This window comes from Trichechus manatus, unplaced genomic scaffold (assembly GCF_000243295.1).
Source record: "Trichechus manatus latirostris isolate Lorelei unplaced genomic scaffold, TriManLat1.0 scaffold00186, whole genome shotgun sequence".
Taxonomy (NCBI): Eukaryota; Metazoa; Chordata; class Mammalia; order Sirenia; family Trichechidae; genus Trichechus; species Trichechus manatus.
This window is the reverse complement of record NW_004444122.1, coordinates 4,563,692-4,578,389: the sequence shown is the minus strand read 5'-3', so window position 1 is coordinate 4,578,389 and position 14,698 is coordinate 4,563,692. Positions and strand designations below refer to the sequence as shown.

At 46.9% G+C, this 14,698-nt stretch overlaps 1 protein-coding gene across 1 annotated transcript in view; it reads left to right on the top strand.

Moving 5' to 3' along the window:
* The first annotated feature begins 13,487 nt into the window (after nucleotides 1-13,487).
* Nucleotides 13,488-14,698, top strand: part of MEX3B (mex-3 RNA binding family member B) — a 3,597-nt gene continuing 2,386 nt past the window's right edge. Inside the window, exon 1 of the mRNA XM_004387507.2 lies at nucleotides 13,488-14,186. Coding sequence (XP_004387564.1) covers nucleotides 13,910-14,186 — 277 coding nt within the window. The 5' untranslated portion in view covers nucleotides 13,488-13,909. The remainder of the gene's footprint in view (nucleotides 14,187-14,698) is intronic.

Genomic DNA, 14,698 nt, shown 5'->3' with positions numbered 1-14,698 from the left:
AGGGATGAGACCAGTGGAGTATCTTAGATGGCCGCTCACAGGCTTTTAAGACCCCAGACACTACTCACCAAGGTAGAATGTAGAGCATTATCTTTATAAGCTGTGTCATGCCAATTGAGCTTATCTAGCTCTCTTTTGATGTCAGTATACACTGTTTTCATTTTTGTAGGCGCCTAACATGGTTAAGGAGCCCTGGTGGCGCAGTGGTTAAGAGATACAGCTGCTATCCAAAAGGTTGGCAGTTTCAATCCACCAGGCAGTCCTTGGAAACCCTATGAGGCAGTTCTATCCTGTCCTCTAGGGTTGTTATGAGTTGGAATAAACTCGACAGCAATGGGTTTGGTTTGGTTTAATCTGGTTAAATAAACAGAGTACAAAGGCCGTTCCTTTTTCTTCTTTTTCAGAGTTGCTTATCAATTATGTGAATATCCCCATGTGAAATCTGCAGGCGTCATTGAGGCTCTGCTTTTCTACTTTCTATGCCAACTTCTCACAACAGCCTAATGAGGCAGGTACTATCACACCCCTATTTTATAGATGAGGAAACTGAGCACAGAAAGAGAAGACACTTGATCAAGGTCACAAAAGCTAGTCTGCAGCAGGGCCAGAAGCCAAGCCTACACCGTCTAGCTACAGGAGCCATGATCTTAACCTCTACAAGGTAGATCAAATCCAACCTGAGAATCACTCTTTCTAAGGGGAGTGTGTTCTCCTTAATCTATTACTGACTTGTTGGTATTTGTTCTATTTGTTTGGTTTTATCTTTTGTTTCCTTTTATTGTTTTATACTTTCTGCTTTCTATTTTTAATGGATCTTAATATTTTTTGGCTAGAGGCTGTAGTTTCTCTTTTTTTCCTGAGATGTAGAATTTAGATTGTGATCTATGTTTTCATTCTTTGGTTAAGTTTACAAGAGCTTGTGTCTTTTTGAAAGCATTCTTTATTCGGTATTTCTTTGGTAGGCAAGATCAGTGAAACTTCTCTATATGGCTGCATACATGTAGAATTTTAACAAATAGAATTGTAGAAAATTTGTTTTATTAATAGAATAACAAATAAGATGATTCTATTATTAGTTAAAATTGCAATAGCATTGTTGGCAATGATAATTTTCACTGTTTTAACTGAAACGCATGAAAAAGAAATCATCTTATCATAAGGAAAAAATGGATAAAGAATAGTTCAGAGTATTTTTGAGGATATCACAGCCATATTTCATTAATTGGCATCTTGACTTTTGGTATAATATTTAGTATAGATGAAAAAGTCTACATTAGGTTATAAAAGTATGTTTTGGTTTTTTTAGTTATGAGAGCAGAGAAGATGTGATCAATCATATAGTTAAAGTATTGAAAAAGATTACACAGTTTTTCATTTTTTTCCCACTCTATATTCTATTACTTTATAAGGGGACTGACAAGAAAAGCCTCATCCCACTAGACCGTATCCTCATCTCACTGGCAAGGAGAGAAAGAACCACATTTATTGCCTGCCTAAGTAAGGACAAGTCCCTCGGTGTCACAAACCGTTAAGAGCTGGGCTATTAACCGAAAGGTCAGAGGTGTCTCCAGAAACAGGCCTGGTTACTTCTGAAAGATCACAGCCATTGAAAACCCTGACGAGCACAATTTTACTCTGACACATATAAGGTCACCATGAGTCCGAACTGCCTGGATGGCAACTTTTTTTTTTTTTTAAGTAAGGACTATTATTCCTATTGTACAGATGAGAATACTGAAGCTCAGAAACTAGGTGATAATTGGTCAACAGATCAATTGGAAGAAACTCAAATTCCTACCATTGATCAAGTTCAACTATCTACCCAACCAGTGCATGAACCCTTTGTAGATGTGTCTTGACTGAGTGGTCCTCACGTGTGTGTGAGCTTCAACTGGGAAGTGGCCCACTCCACCTTCAGGCAGCTCTAAGCTTAAGGAAGTCCTTATCTTACGCCAGTACCTGCTTTCTAGTAGTACGTATCCTGTTCTGCCCCTGTAGTCTCATAGAACAAGCATCCCATTGGATATATGTAAATATTTGAAGACAACTATCTGCTTCCTCCCAATTAGTCACCTGTACCCAATTTTGATTGTTTTAAACCTCTGTTTACATCTCAATAAATGTTATTTTTAAGAAGCCCTCGTGGCACAGTGGTTAAGAGCTCGGCTTCTAACCAAAAAGTTCGGCAGTTCAAATCCATCAGCTGCTCCTTGGAAACCCTATGGGACAATTCTAGTCTGTCTTGTAGGGTCGCTATGAGTCAGAACCAACTCGATGGCTACGAGTTTGGTTTTGGTTTGGTTTTACTGAGTACTTACAATTGCTAGGCACTTTATTGATTTTTATTTTATTTTTTATCTCATTGCCATCTTCAACTCTTGAGGAATAAATATTATTAGCCCCAAGGCTTTCCTCTGTCTGAACAGCCATAGTTTCTTCAAATATTTCTCTACATCATGATTTTGAGTCTTTTCACAGTCCTGATTGTCTCTTTCTGGAGACACTTCTATTTGAGAAGGCCACCTGGAGTCTGAATTCTGGAATCACTGGATTCCAATCCTGGTTCCAACTCTTTCCGGAAATTTGACCTTGTGAAAGTTAATGTATATAATAGAAATGATAATATAGATCTTACTGGTATGCTGTGAGAATTAAATGATAAAGTATCTGAATGTTTAGCATTGTGCCTAACTTGCACCATAGGCCAATGAATATTATTAATTTTTAAAAAATTTATTTTGCTTTATTTTCATGGTCTGGAAGTCCCTCTAAGAGTACATAGCACCACTGTGACCACTGGAGCCTTTGCTGCTGGTGCCTTACCTCTCTTGCCCGACAGGGTAAACTAACTCCTTGGAACATTTTCTTTACCAAGAGGCCTTCTGCTTAGTTCAGGGAAAGGAGAGGGGTGGAGAAAGGTGAGAGAGACTGCCTTTCTTTAGATATCTTGCACTATCACCCCCTTCCATATTCTCTACTACCTAGATCTGAGGAGCAATTGTAGAGTTCTTTTCAGGTTTGACACCAGCAATTCTGACTGTGAGACTACACCAAGGCTGAACCATGAAACACAGCAGGTGTTCACTCTGGGCAATACCAGATTTTCTAAATTTAAGAACAACAGAGCACATCGCATTGAAAGTCAGGACCCTGGGTTTCCATCCAGCTCCTCTATCAATGAGCAGTTTCATGGGTTGACCATGTCCTATTTTTGGCCTTCTGTTTCCTCTCTGTCAAATGAGGGTGTTGGACCACACTCTCTAACATCCTGTGATCCTAACCTACTCTGGTTTTGGGGTTGTTCTGGGAATTTATGGAGCCTTTTGAGCATAGGGGTGGGGAGGATGGAAAGGCCAAGTGGACAGGGCCCTCCTGGAAGCAGAGAAGTCCCTTTTGTGTGTTTTATAGACAGGGGTTCAACCTGAGACTGTGCGTGTGTGTGTGTGTGTGTGTGTGTGTGTGTGTGTGTAGGGGGGTTTCAAAGGTAAAAACGTGCTTGATTTATAAAGATCTATTTTGTCTCTGCTCAAAAGAAAGGAAGAGTACCTTCTTCCTGAAGAATGGTGAGCTCTCAGGCTCCTTGAATTCCCAAGTACCTGAGAGACTTTTAAATTACTTTCTCTTTTTCCTTTCTGATATTGCAGAATGGTTATTACTGATTATTCACTAAGGGATGTTTACATTTTAGAAATCAAGCTAGTTTTTTAATAATTTATTTTTTTGTTGTTGAGCATATACACAGCAGACCATACACCAGTTCCACAGTTTCTACGTGTATAATTCAGTGACATTGATGACATTTTTTGAGTTTTGCAACCGTTCTCACCCTGCTTTTCTGACTTGTTCCTCCCCCATTAACATAAACTCACTGCCCCCTAAGGTTCCTATCTAATCTTTTGATTTGCTCTTGTCAATTTAATCCCATATAGATAGATTTTAAAAGAGCACAATGTTCAAGGCAGACATTCTTTATGAGTTAAGCTACTTTTAAAGACCCAGTTAATAAAAGTTATGTTATGCAACTTTCTCCTTCTGCTGTCATAATCCCAAAAGCTTTAATAAAACTAAATGTGTGCTAGGATTAGCTTTAGATTTTTTTTTTTGCTCTATTTACAGAAGGGTGGGTGCTTTTTATTTTATTAAGTCTTTTAGTACAATTTGGTTTTTAAATTAATTAATACCAGTTAAGATGTTTCAACAAACGGATGCAATGCTGGAAGCATTCACTCGCCTGTCAAGAAATTTGGAAGGAAGCTGCTTGGCCAGCCGACTGGAAGAGATTGATATATGTGCCCATTCCAAAGAAAGGTGATCCAATGGAACGTGGAAATTATCAAATAATATCATTAATTTCACATACAAGTAAAATTGTGTTGAAGATAATTCAAAAACAGTTGCACAGCACATAGACAGAGAACTGCCAGAAATTCAAGCTGGATTCAGAAGAGGACGTGGAACAACTGATATCATTGCTGACGTCAAATGGATCCTGGCTGAAAGCAGAGACTACCAGAAAGATGTTTACTTGTGTTTTATTGACTACACAAAGGCATTTGACTGTGTGGGTCATAACAAATTATGGATAACATGGCTAAGAATGAAATTCCAGAACACTTCATTGTGCTCATGAGGAACCTGTACATAGACCAAGAGGCAGTCATTTGAACAGAACAAAGGGATACCGTGTAGTTCAAAAGTGAAGAAAAGTGTGCGTTAGGGTTGTACCCTTTCACCATACTTACTTAATCTGTATGCTGAGCAAATAATCCAAGAAACTGGACTATATGAAGAAGAACGTGGCATCAGGATTGGAGGAAGCCTCATTAACAACCTGCGATATGCAGATGATACAACCTTTCTTGCTGAAAGCGAAGAGGACTTGAAACACTTACTGAGGAAGATAAAAGATTAGAGCCTTCAGTATGGATTACAACTTCACAGAAAGAAAACAAAAATCTTCACAATTGGACCAATAAGCAACACCCAGATAAATGTAGAAAATACTGAAGTTATTAAGTATTTTATTTTACTCAGCTCCACCATCAGTGGCATCCCTAGGGTTGGTGTCACCTAGTGCAGTACCTCATAGTGTCACCCGCCCATGCTAATTACTACAATCTTGTAGCCAAAACACCAGAAAATTTGACAAAATCAGTGACTGTAAAAACACTGGTGCATGAAAACAACAGTGCATGCTTGTAGCTCATGCAGACAATACCCTGTGATTCAAAGAATCATTGTAATCGAGTAATAATGACAGCTCTGAGCAGAGCACATTAGAAGGTTGAAAAAGTAAATTAGCATAGAGTTTTGGCCTTGTAGGTATATTGATACATGTAAGATGAGCTTATGAAATTTTTTTTGTTCTTATAAATAACTACTGGGATATTTTTATAAAAAATAATATATTTCTGCTGATACACTACACAAAAATTTTATAGACAGTCATTTTGGTGTCACCTCTTCTGACAGTGTCAGCTGGTATGGTCTGCACCCCCCACCCCCTGCATCTCCCTAATGATGCCACTCTCCACAATCAATGCCCATGGATGCTGCAGTCAAGAAATCAAATGATGTATTACATCAGGCAAATCTGCTGCAAAAGACCTCTTTAAAGTGTTCAAGAGCAAAGACATCACCTTGAGGACTAAGTTGCACCTGACGCAAGCCATGGTATTTTCAATCTCCTCATGTGCATGGGAAAGCTGGACAATGAATAAGGAAGACCAAAGAAGGATTGATGCCTTTGAGTGATGGTGTTGATAAAGAATAGCGAATATACCATGGACTGCCAGAAGAAGGAACAAGTGTGTCTTGGAAGTACAGCCAGAATGCTCCTTGGAAATGAGGATGGCGAGACTTTGTCTTACGTACTTTGCACATGTTATCAGGAGGGACCCGTCTCTGGAGAAGGACATCATGCTTGGTAAAGTAGAAGGTCAGCGAAAAAGAGGAAGACCTGCAACAAGATGGAATGACACAGTGGCTGCAACAATGGGCTCAAACATAGCAATGATTGTGAGGATGGCGCAGGACGGGGCAATGTTTTGTTCTTTTGTACATAGAGTTGCTATGAGTTGGAACCGACTGGAGAGTACCTAACAACAACAAAATTTTAAACTAAACATGTATTAGTTTAAAAAATTAGTTGAGCAGAGATATATATGCAGAACTGGAAACAAAAACAAGTAAAATGAAAATAAAATTGTCATCCTACTACTAAGAATAACCTGTTCAAAGACTACTGCCACTGAGTTGATTCTGACTCATGGTACCCGCATGTGTTACCAGAAAATCCTATAGGATTTTCTTGGCTGTGATCTTTACTGAAGTAGATCTCCAGGCCTTTCTTCCATGGAGCTGCTGGGTATGTTCAATGCATCAACCTTTAGGTTAGCAGTTGATGACAAATCAATTTCACCACCCAGGGACTGACCTAAAGAACCAGTTGCCATCCAGTTGATTCCAACTCATAGTGACCCCACTGTTAGAATGTTGATGTATTTCCTTATGGCCTATTCACTTACTTTTTCTAATGCTTATTGAGTGTTCTGTAATACACATACATTTTTTGTCTCCTTTTTGTTCACTCAACATAAGGAAAGAATTTCTTATATTAAAATATTTTAAATATATGTCTGTTGCATGTGTTATATAGAACACACTCATGTTAATAATACAAAGACAACAGAAGAACACCAAAAAACAATGTGCTTTCATGTCCCCTCATATGTGTCATCCTTACAATCCCGTGTGAGAAACAGGGCTAAGACTATTTCCAACTTCCAGCTGAGGGTCTATAGCTTAGAAATGGGAAGTAACATCAGGTTGGTTAGGGTCACAGGCTTGAGTACCACTTACTAGCTATGTGGCACTGTATTAGTTCCCTAGGGCTGCCATTAAAAGTACCACAAACTGGGTGGTTTAAAACAACCAAAATTTATTCTCTCACAGTTTTGGAGGCCAGAAGTCCAAAATCAAGGTCTTGGCAAGGCTGGTTCCGTTTGGAGGGCTCTGAGGGAAAGTCCATTCCATTCCTCTCGCCTAGCTTCCCATGTTTCCCCCGATCCTTGATGTTCCTGAGTTTTTGTAGATGCATCACTCCCATCTCTGCCTCCGATGTCACAAGACTTTCTTCCCTGTGCGTTTGCGTCTCTCTTTTTTTCTAAGGACACCAGTCATATTGGACTAAGGCCCACCCTACTCCATATGACCTCAGGCTAACTAATTACATCTGCAAAGACCTTAAATCCAAACAAGGTTACATTCACAGGTACAGGGCAGGTGGAGGTTAGGACGTCAGCATAACTTTTTCTGGGGGGACACAAACCAACCAATAACAGGCACCTTGGATGAAAGAGTGGGTCTAAGATTTGTTGGGCCTGAAGCTTACATAATTTTAGGGGGCCTCCTTAAAAGAACAAAAAGCTTATTCTCACAAATTTTACTAAAGCATCTGATCTTGTAAATACATTGCTAGAATCTCTCCCAGGGCCTTGGAAGGCCCCATGCTAGTGAGGGGCCTTGAAGGTTAAGCTGCCTCTGCTCCAAGGTAATCTGCCTCTGCTAGGGCAAGTGACATTTTCATCTGTAAAATGAGGAAAATAAAACTACTTGCCTCAGAGTAGTTAAGAGGATTAAGCAAAGCACCGTATTGTAAAACCAAAGAAATCAAGCCCACTTCCACTGAGTCGATCCCAACTCCTGGCGACCTCATGTGTTTCAGAGTAGAACTGCTCCATAGTGTTTTCTTGGCTGTAATCTTTCCGAAAGCAGGCTTTTCTTCCATGGCGCCACTGGGTGGGTTCAAACCGTCAACCTTTAGGTTGGTAGCTGATCCCAAACTGCTTGTGTCACCCAAGGACCTCACTGTATTGCACTTGGCAAACTGCCTGGCACATAAAAAATCAGTTGCTGTGGAGTTGATTTTGACTTATGGTGACCCCATGTGTGTCAGAGTAGAACTGTGCTTCATGGGATTTTCAATGGCTGAGTTTTCATAAGTAGATTGCCAGGCCTTTCTTCTGAAGTGCCTCTAGGTGGACTGGAAATTCCAAACTTTTGGTTAACAGCCGAGTGTGGCAACCATTTACACCGCCGACGGACTCCACTGGGCACATAAGTGCTTAAGAAATATTAACTTCAATTACTATTTGTTATGGATTGAATTGAGCCCCCCCTCCCCAAAAAGTATGTCATCTTGGCTAGTCCACGATTCCCAGTATTGTGTGATTGTTCACCATTTTGTCATCTGACGTGATTTTCCTATGTGTTGTAAATCCTACCTGTATGATGTTAATGAGGTGGGATTAGCGGCAGTTATGTTAATGAGGCAGAACTCAATCTACAAGTTTAGGTTGTGTCTTAAGTCAATCTCTTTTGAGATATAAAAGCTAGAAGCAAGTAGAGAGACAGGGGGACTTCATACCACCAAGAAACAAGAGCCAGGAGCATAGCGAGTCCTTTGGACCCAGGGTCCCTGCGCTAAGAAGCTCCTCGACCGGGCAAGATTGATGACAAGGACCTTTCCCCAGAGCTGATGACAGAGAGAGAAAGCCTTCCCCTGGAAATGGCACCCTGAATTCAAACTTCTAGCCTTCTAGACTGTGAGAGAATATATTTCTCTATGTTAAAGCCATCCACTTGTGTTATTTCTGTTATAGCAGCACTAGATGACTAAGACACTATTATTATGCAAAATCATGTAGTTATGGCTGTAGTCATTTGAGTTGCCTCCCAGAGACTGTTATTCATGTACATACTTAAGAAAATTATACCTTCGAGGCTTCTCACCCTGGCTCACTCATTCATTTAAGAAAACACTGAGGTCCTGCTAGATATCTGTGTTAGACACAGGTCTCAATTAACCTCACACTTCATTCGTTGGAGGCGCAACTCCAATGTCCCTTTCTCTTCTAAGTCTTCCCTGGACCTTAGGCAGATTCACCACTGTCTGGGCTTATGCTATGTGACTGTGTTTGGACATGACCAGCATTTAAGGGAAGTACCCTCCCTTTAGTCCGGACTTACACCCCTATGCTCAGGGATGTAAGTGCTCAATAAGTATTGAATGAGTTGACTGAAAGTGTGCTTTGTTTTCCCATGAGGATTTTCTTTTGTCAACTATCTTGTTGCAAAAGCAAGCAAGATGTGTGTAAAACTGTTGGAGGCCTTTAGAAACACAAGTACAAAGCTGTCTTAATCTTGTTTGTTTCTGTGTGACAATCTTTTCTTATTTTGGAACAACTAAAATTCTCTATTATATTACCAGACCACACTTCGCAAACTTCTCTCTTGTGCTAATAAAAAACAATAAGGCTATGGAGGGGAAGTCCTTCGGGAATGTGTTCTGTATCAGGAAAAGTAGCTAAGCTCTGGGATCCTAAAGAAGCCTGGGAAAGTCTAAGCAGAAATATGGCATTAGGGTGTATTATTTATTTAAAAACAGAACTGCACTTTGCAATTTTTATGATGTCTTGGCTTATTAAAGTCACTAATAGGGAATGAAAATATCCCGATCATAAAGTTTATAACAGCATTCAAGTGTCAGAAAATACCCTGGCCAATCAGTAGTAGATACACGTAGGGAAGGCGAGAAGTGGCTGGGGTAAACCACACTACATTTATGTTGCTGCTACCTGCTGCTGAGTTGGCCCCTGACTCATGGTGATCCTTGCACAATGGAACTAAATGCTGTGCAGTCCTGCGTCATCTCCACGAACGGTTGCAGGTCAGACCATTGTGATCCATAGGGTTTTCACTAGCTGATTTTACCGAAGTAGATCACCAGGCCTTTCTTCTCAGTCTGTCAGTCTGGAAGATCCGCTGGAACCTGTTCAGCATCATAGCAACACGCAAGCTCCGCTGACAGATGGGTGGTGGCTGCACATGAGGTGCATTGGCCAGGAATCGAACCTGGGTCTCCCATACGGAAGGTGAGAATTCTACCACTGAACCACTAATGCATACACATCTGTGTAGCACTTTGTAATTTATGAAGAGTTACCTTTCACCATCATTACCTGTCATGGGTTGAATTATGTCCCCCCCAAAATGTGTGTATCAGTTTGGCTGGGCCATGATTTCTGGTATTGTGCGATTTTCCTATACCCTGTAAATCTTGCCTCTATGATGTTAATGAGGGAGGGTGGACAGCAGTTGTGTTAGTGAGGCAGTACTTAATCTACAAGATTGGATTGTGTCTGGAGGCAATCTCTTGAGCTATAAAAGAGAGAAGCGAGCAGAAAGACAGGGGGGCCTCATACTGCCAAGAAAGCAGTGTCGGAGCAGAGCGTGTCCTTTGGACCTCGGCTTCCTGAGCAGAGAAGCTCCTAGTCCGGGGGAAGACTGATAAGAAGGCAGACAGAGAGAGAAAGCCTTCCCCGGAGCAGATGCCCTGAATTTGGACTTTTAGCCTACTTCACTGTGAAGAAATAACTTTCTCTTTGTTAAAGCCATCCACTTGTGGTATTTCTGTTATAGCAGCACTAGATGACTAAGACATTACCCATCTCACTAAAACGACCCTATGAGGTAGGTAGGCGGCTGGTTACTGGCCTCTTTTTACAGACAAGAACCACCGAGGTAGAGCTGAGACTGGAACAGATGTGCCAGATGGCATAGCTCCATCCACCACACTAGACTCTCAGCAGGGTCTCCGATTTCCTGGGTGCCTTCAGAGGACCCTGCTGATCTCTATATAGATTTTACTGTGACCTGGGCTACGTGGAATATCCTGGGCATCGCAGGATGGCAGCTTTCCATGAATTCCTGTGGGCAGAGTTTCAGCTTATCCTAAGATGCGCGATTTTATTTAACAAATACTTGGTCTCTATTTTGCATCCGGAACTGTTACAGATGCAGTTAGTTTCCCCCCCTTCATGATATAGCAGGTAAGAAAGACATTAAGCACGTCACTTTGGAGAAGTGTTGCATTCATCTCCCTGGTAATGACCCAGGGACCCCAGGAACCTTATCTCTGAACCATCTAACCCTGTAAATGTAAACGAATTTCTGAATTAACCCATCTGAAATTCTAACACCACAGGTAGGAGGGGAAGGTGCTATGGCAGGCCTGAAAATAGCTGTGGCAGAACTCCCTAGCACAAGCAACCCCAGGGGAAGCGCACTCCTCTACACCCCATTTACCTGCGCACATGCCTCAACATCATGGAAGCGGAGGAACAACTTTACCTTATTATGTTTGTTATCTAAAAAAAGAAACCTCAGGTGGCTCAATCTGGAAACCATTAAATTCCTAGAAACAAAGCTGAGAGGCCAGACACTCGTCAGTTGCATTGGCAAGATAGAAACGCTCCGGCCTTCCTAGTGGTTTTCCTCTCTGCCTCAGTGTTTGCAGGCTCTGAGTGAGGGGCACCAGGCCGGGACTCATCCGTGGTCTCCCCCAGCCAAGACGCTTTATTGGGAGCCCCTCCGTCTCCCGCAGGAATCCTCGAGGGCGCTCCCTCCTCATTCCCAAATTAGCTGGACTCGAGTCCATAAACAGAGTGAAAAATTACAGGACTTCCCCCTTGGAGCTCTGGCTGGTGGCTTCCACGGAGGACTGGCACCATCTCCGCTCCCCCAGCCCCAAACTGAGCATTCCCTTTCAAGAAAGACACACACACAGCCCGCTCAGGGAAGCTGACGTAACCACCCTGAGGAAATAACCACTCTAAGTGGCTTCTAAGCCTCATTTCCCTATGGAAATAATCAGCACCTCTGCCCCAAGACAGCGCCAGATGAACCAGTATGAAAGGGATCACCCTAGTGTTCTCAAAAGTGAAGGCTTTTGCCAGTCTACTGATAACAAAGGGCGCTAACCTCTATTGTCATATTTAATCCTCAGAACAACCCAGATGGTGGGTAGGACGAGTATTACTGTTTGCCATTTTACGGATGAGAAATCCAGGCCCTGGGCGCTCGCTCTCTCTCCGCAGGTCACGCAGGGGGCGCTTGGGGGAGCCTCTGCCTCCAAGCCCCAGGATCGCCTCGCGGCACCACGAGGTCTCCCGAGTCAGCCCGTCTGCGACTGAGGCCACATGGCTTCATTGTCCTCGCAGGCGTCCCGCTGCGCGGACGCTGCCGTCTCGGCGGAACGCAACTCCCGCCGTTCTGCGGAACGGCCCGTGGCGGGGCGCAGCGGCTGCGGCGAGCCAGGCAGCGCCCAGGACAAAGGAGAGGAGCGCGCTTGGGGCCCGAGGGGTGTCCGCCCGGGTCGGTGGCCGAGGGGGACGCGAGCAGAGGGACGCCAGTGTGCGGGCAGCGCCCCTCAAAGCCTCCTTTCTTCTCTCTCGCTCTCGGAGGCTGCCCTCGGAAGATCCAGAAGGGGGCGCAGCTCATCATCCTTGTCGGCCTCGCGGCGCGCCCCGCCCGCCGGCCGGTCCCGTCGCACCCTCCCTCCGCCACCGCCCCCACCCTGAGAAGCGCACAAAGAGCGGCCGGGCCTGGAGCGCACTCCTCCCTTCGGGGCGGGGCCGCGGGCGGGGCCGCCGCGCGCTCCGCCGCGCTTGCCTTAAAGGGCCCGCCGGCTCCTCGAGCGCACGGCGCATGCCCAGCCGGGAGGGAGGGTGGAGGAGCAGCGGGCGCGCTCACTCGCGCCGCCCGCTAGCGCTGTGGCCAGCGTCCCCGCGGTGGTTGCGCGACGCTCGTGCGCGTGTCTTGCCCTCGGCGTCTCGGCAGGCGGGCTGGGCTTGTGCAGGACCCCGGCTCCGTGCATTCCAGAGGTCACTGGCGGCTGGGCCGGCGAGGTTCGCGCTGCAGCCGGCTTCTGGCCGTTTCTTATTCGCAGTTTCAGGGCCAGTTGGGCGAAGTGCAGCCCAAGGGGACAGAAATGCAGGCGCGGGCGCGCGCGCGGGGTGGCGGTGAGGGCGGGCGTGTGCCTTTGTGTCTCCTGCGCTCCCGTGCAGGTGGGCAGCCCGCGCCGGGAGCCACTTTGTTCGTGCGCCCCAGGTCATCGAGTCCCGCTTTCCGCGTCCGAGGGCTTGGACCGTCCTTTTGGGCAGACAGTGGACCCTTCTCCCAGTCGCACCTTTGGCTCCAGGGGTTGCTCATATTTGGGGGCACTAACGGGACTTTGTAAGGACTGCTCTCTTAGAGCTGGGCCCCTAGCATCAGAGTTGGGCGCGTGTTTTTTTCTCAGTCGGGCGAGGGAGGAAACCTGGAGACAGTGATTGTCCTCGGCTGATAGGTACAAACAAGTGTCCCGAGCCTGCCGGTCCCGCATTAGACAACAAAGAGAGGCGTTAGCGGCGGCGGGGGAGGGGCGCGGCCGGGAGGAGGACGGGGCGGGCTGCGGCGAGCGCTGGGGAGGCGAGGGGTGGGGGTAGTTCTTCGCTCGCTCAGCCCGCGGCCTCCGCCCGCCCCCGGACCGGCGCGCGCCAATCGCCTACCCCAGCGATAGTGTCAGTAGCATTGTAGTGTCAGCTCTCGCCGGTGACGTTGCGCCTCCCTCGTCCCCCTCCGGAGCCGTCTGGCTGCAGAGGCTCAGTCAAGAGGCGGGGAGGAGAGGAGGAAAAAGCGCTGAGTGAGGGCGGGCGGGAGTGGAGGAGCCGGGGAGGGGCTCCTTAAAGAAACGCTGCAGTCGCTCGCCTGCTCGCTTCTCGCTCGGCATTGTGGCCAGCCAACCGGGCAGTCGGGGGGCACGCGCGGCCGCCGCTCGAGCTCTGCCCCCACCCCACCCGCCAGCAGATCTGGGGTGGGGACCCAGGCGGGGGCTCCTGCAGCCACTGCCTGGTGCGGACCGCACGGAGCGACCCACTCCTCCCGGCACGGAGAAAGGAGCAACGGAGCCCTCCGCAGCCGGCCGGCCTCCCCACTCCTGACCACCCGCTTCCCGGCTGCCTTTGTGGTCGTAGCTTCTCGCCGCCGAGTCGAGGGCCGGTGGGGGCGCGGCGCGCACGGCCGAGCGATGCCCAGCTCGCTGTTTGCAGACCTGGAGCGCAACGGCAGCGGCGGCGGAGGGGGAGGCGGCGGCGGGGGAGGCGGCAGCAGCAGCGGCGGGGGAGAGACCCTGGATGACCAAAGAGCCCTGCAGCTCGCGCTCGATCAGCTTTCGCTGCTGGGGCTGGACAGTGACGAGGGCGCCTCTCTCTACGACAGCGAGCCGCGCAAGAAGAGCGTGAACATGACCGAGTGCGTGCCAGTGCCCAGTTCCGAGCATGTCGCCGAGATCGTGGGGCGGCAAGGTGGGTCCCGCAGGGATAGGGAGCTGGGGGAGGGAGTCACGGGCCACCGCCCAGCAGCGAGAGCGCGTGCGGGAGCGGGATCCGCGGCGCCGGGGAGCCTTAGGGAGGAGGAAGAACCGCGCGATGGGCCGGCGCCCTAGACAAAGAAAGTGCAGGCAGTCTGTCTCCCACAGCCGCGCCGCGGCCCCGGCGGGATGCACTTTGTCCTGCTAAAATCACTGCTTTCTCCCTAAGCGCCCCGACCCAACCAGCCCCGGGAAATATAATTTAAATATAAGATGCTTGGGGGAGGGGGTCTTGGATCTGTCCTTTGGGATGGGGGGGGGGGAGGAGGAATGAGCATCAGATTGGAGGAGGATTCTGGATTTCTGCAAAGCGGAATGGAGCCCAGAGGAGGAACAATGGGTCCCAGAACTGCCCCCTCCAGTCCTTAGCGCTGGGGGATCGCGACTCCTGCAGCCTTCCCCGAACCCCTTCGCCTTGTCTTCAGGGCGGACGGCGCGCCCCGCTGG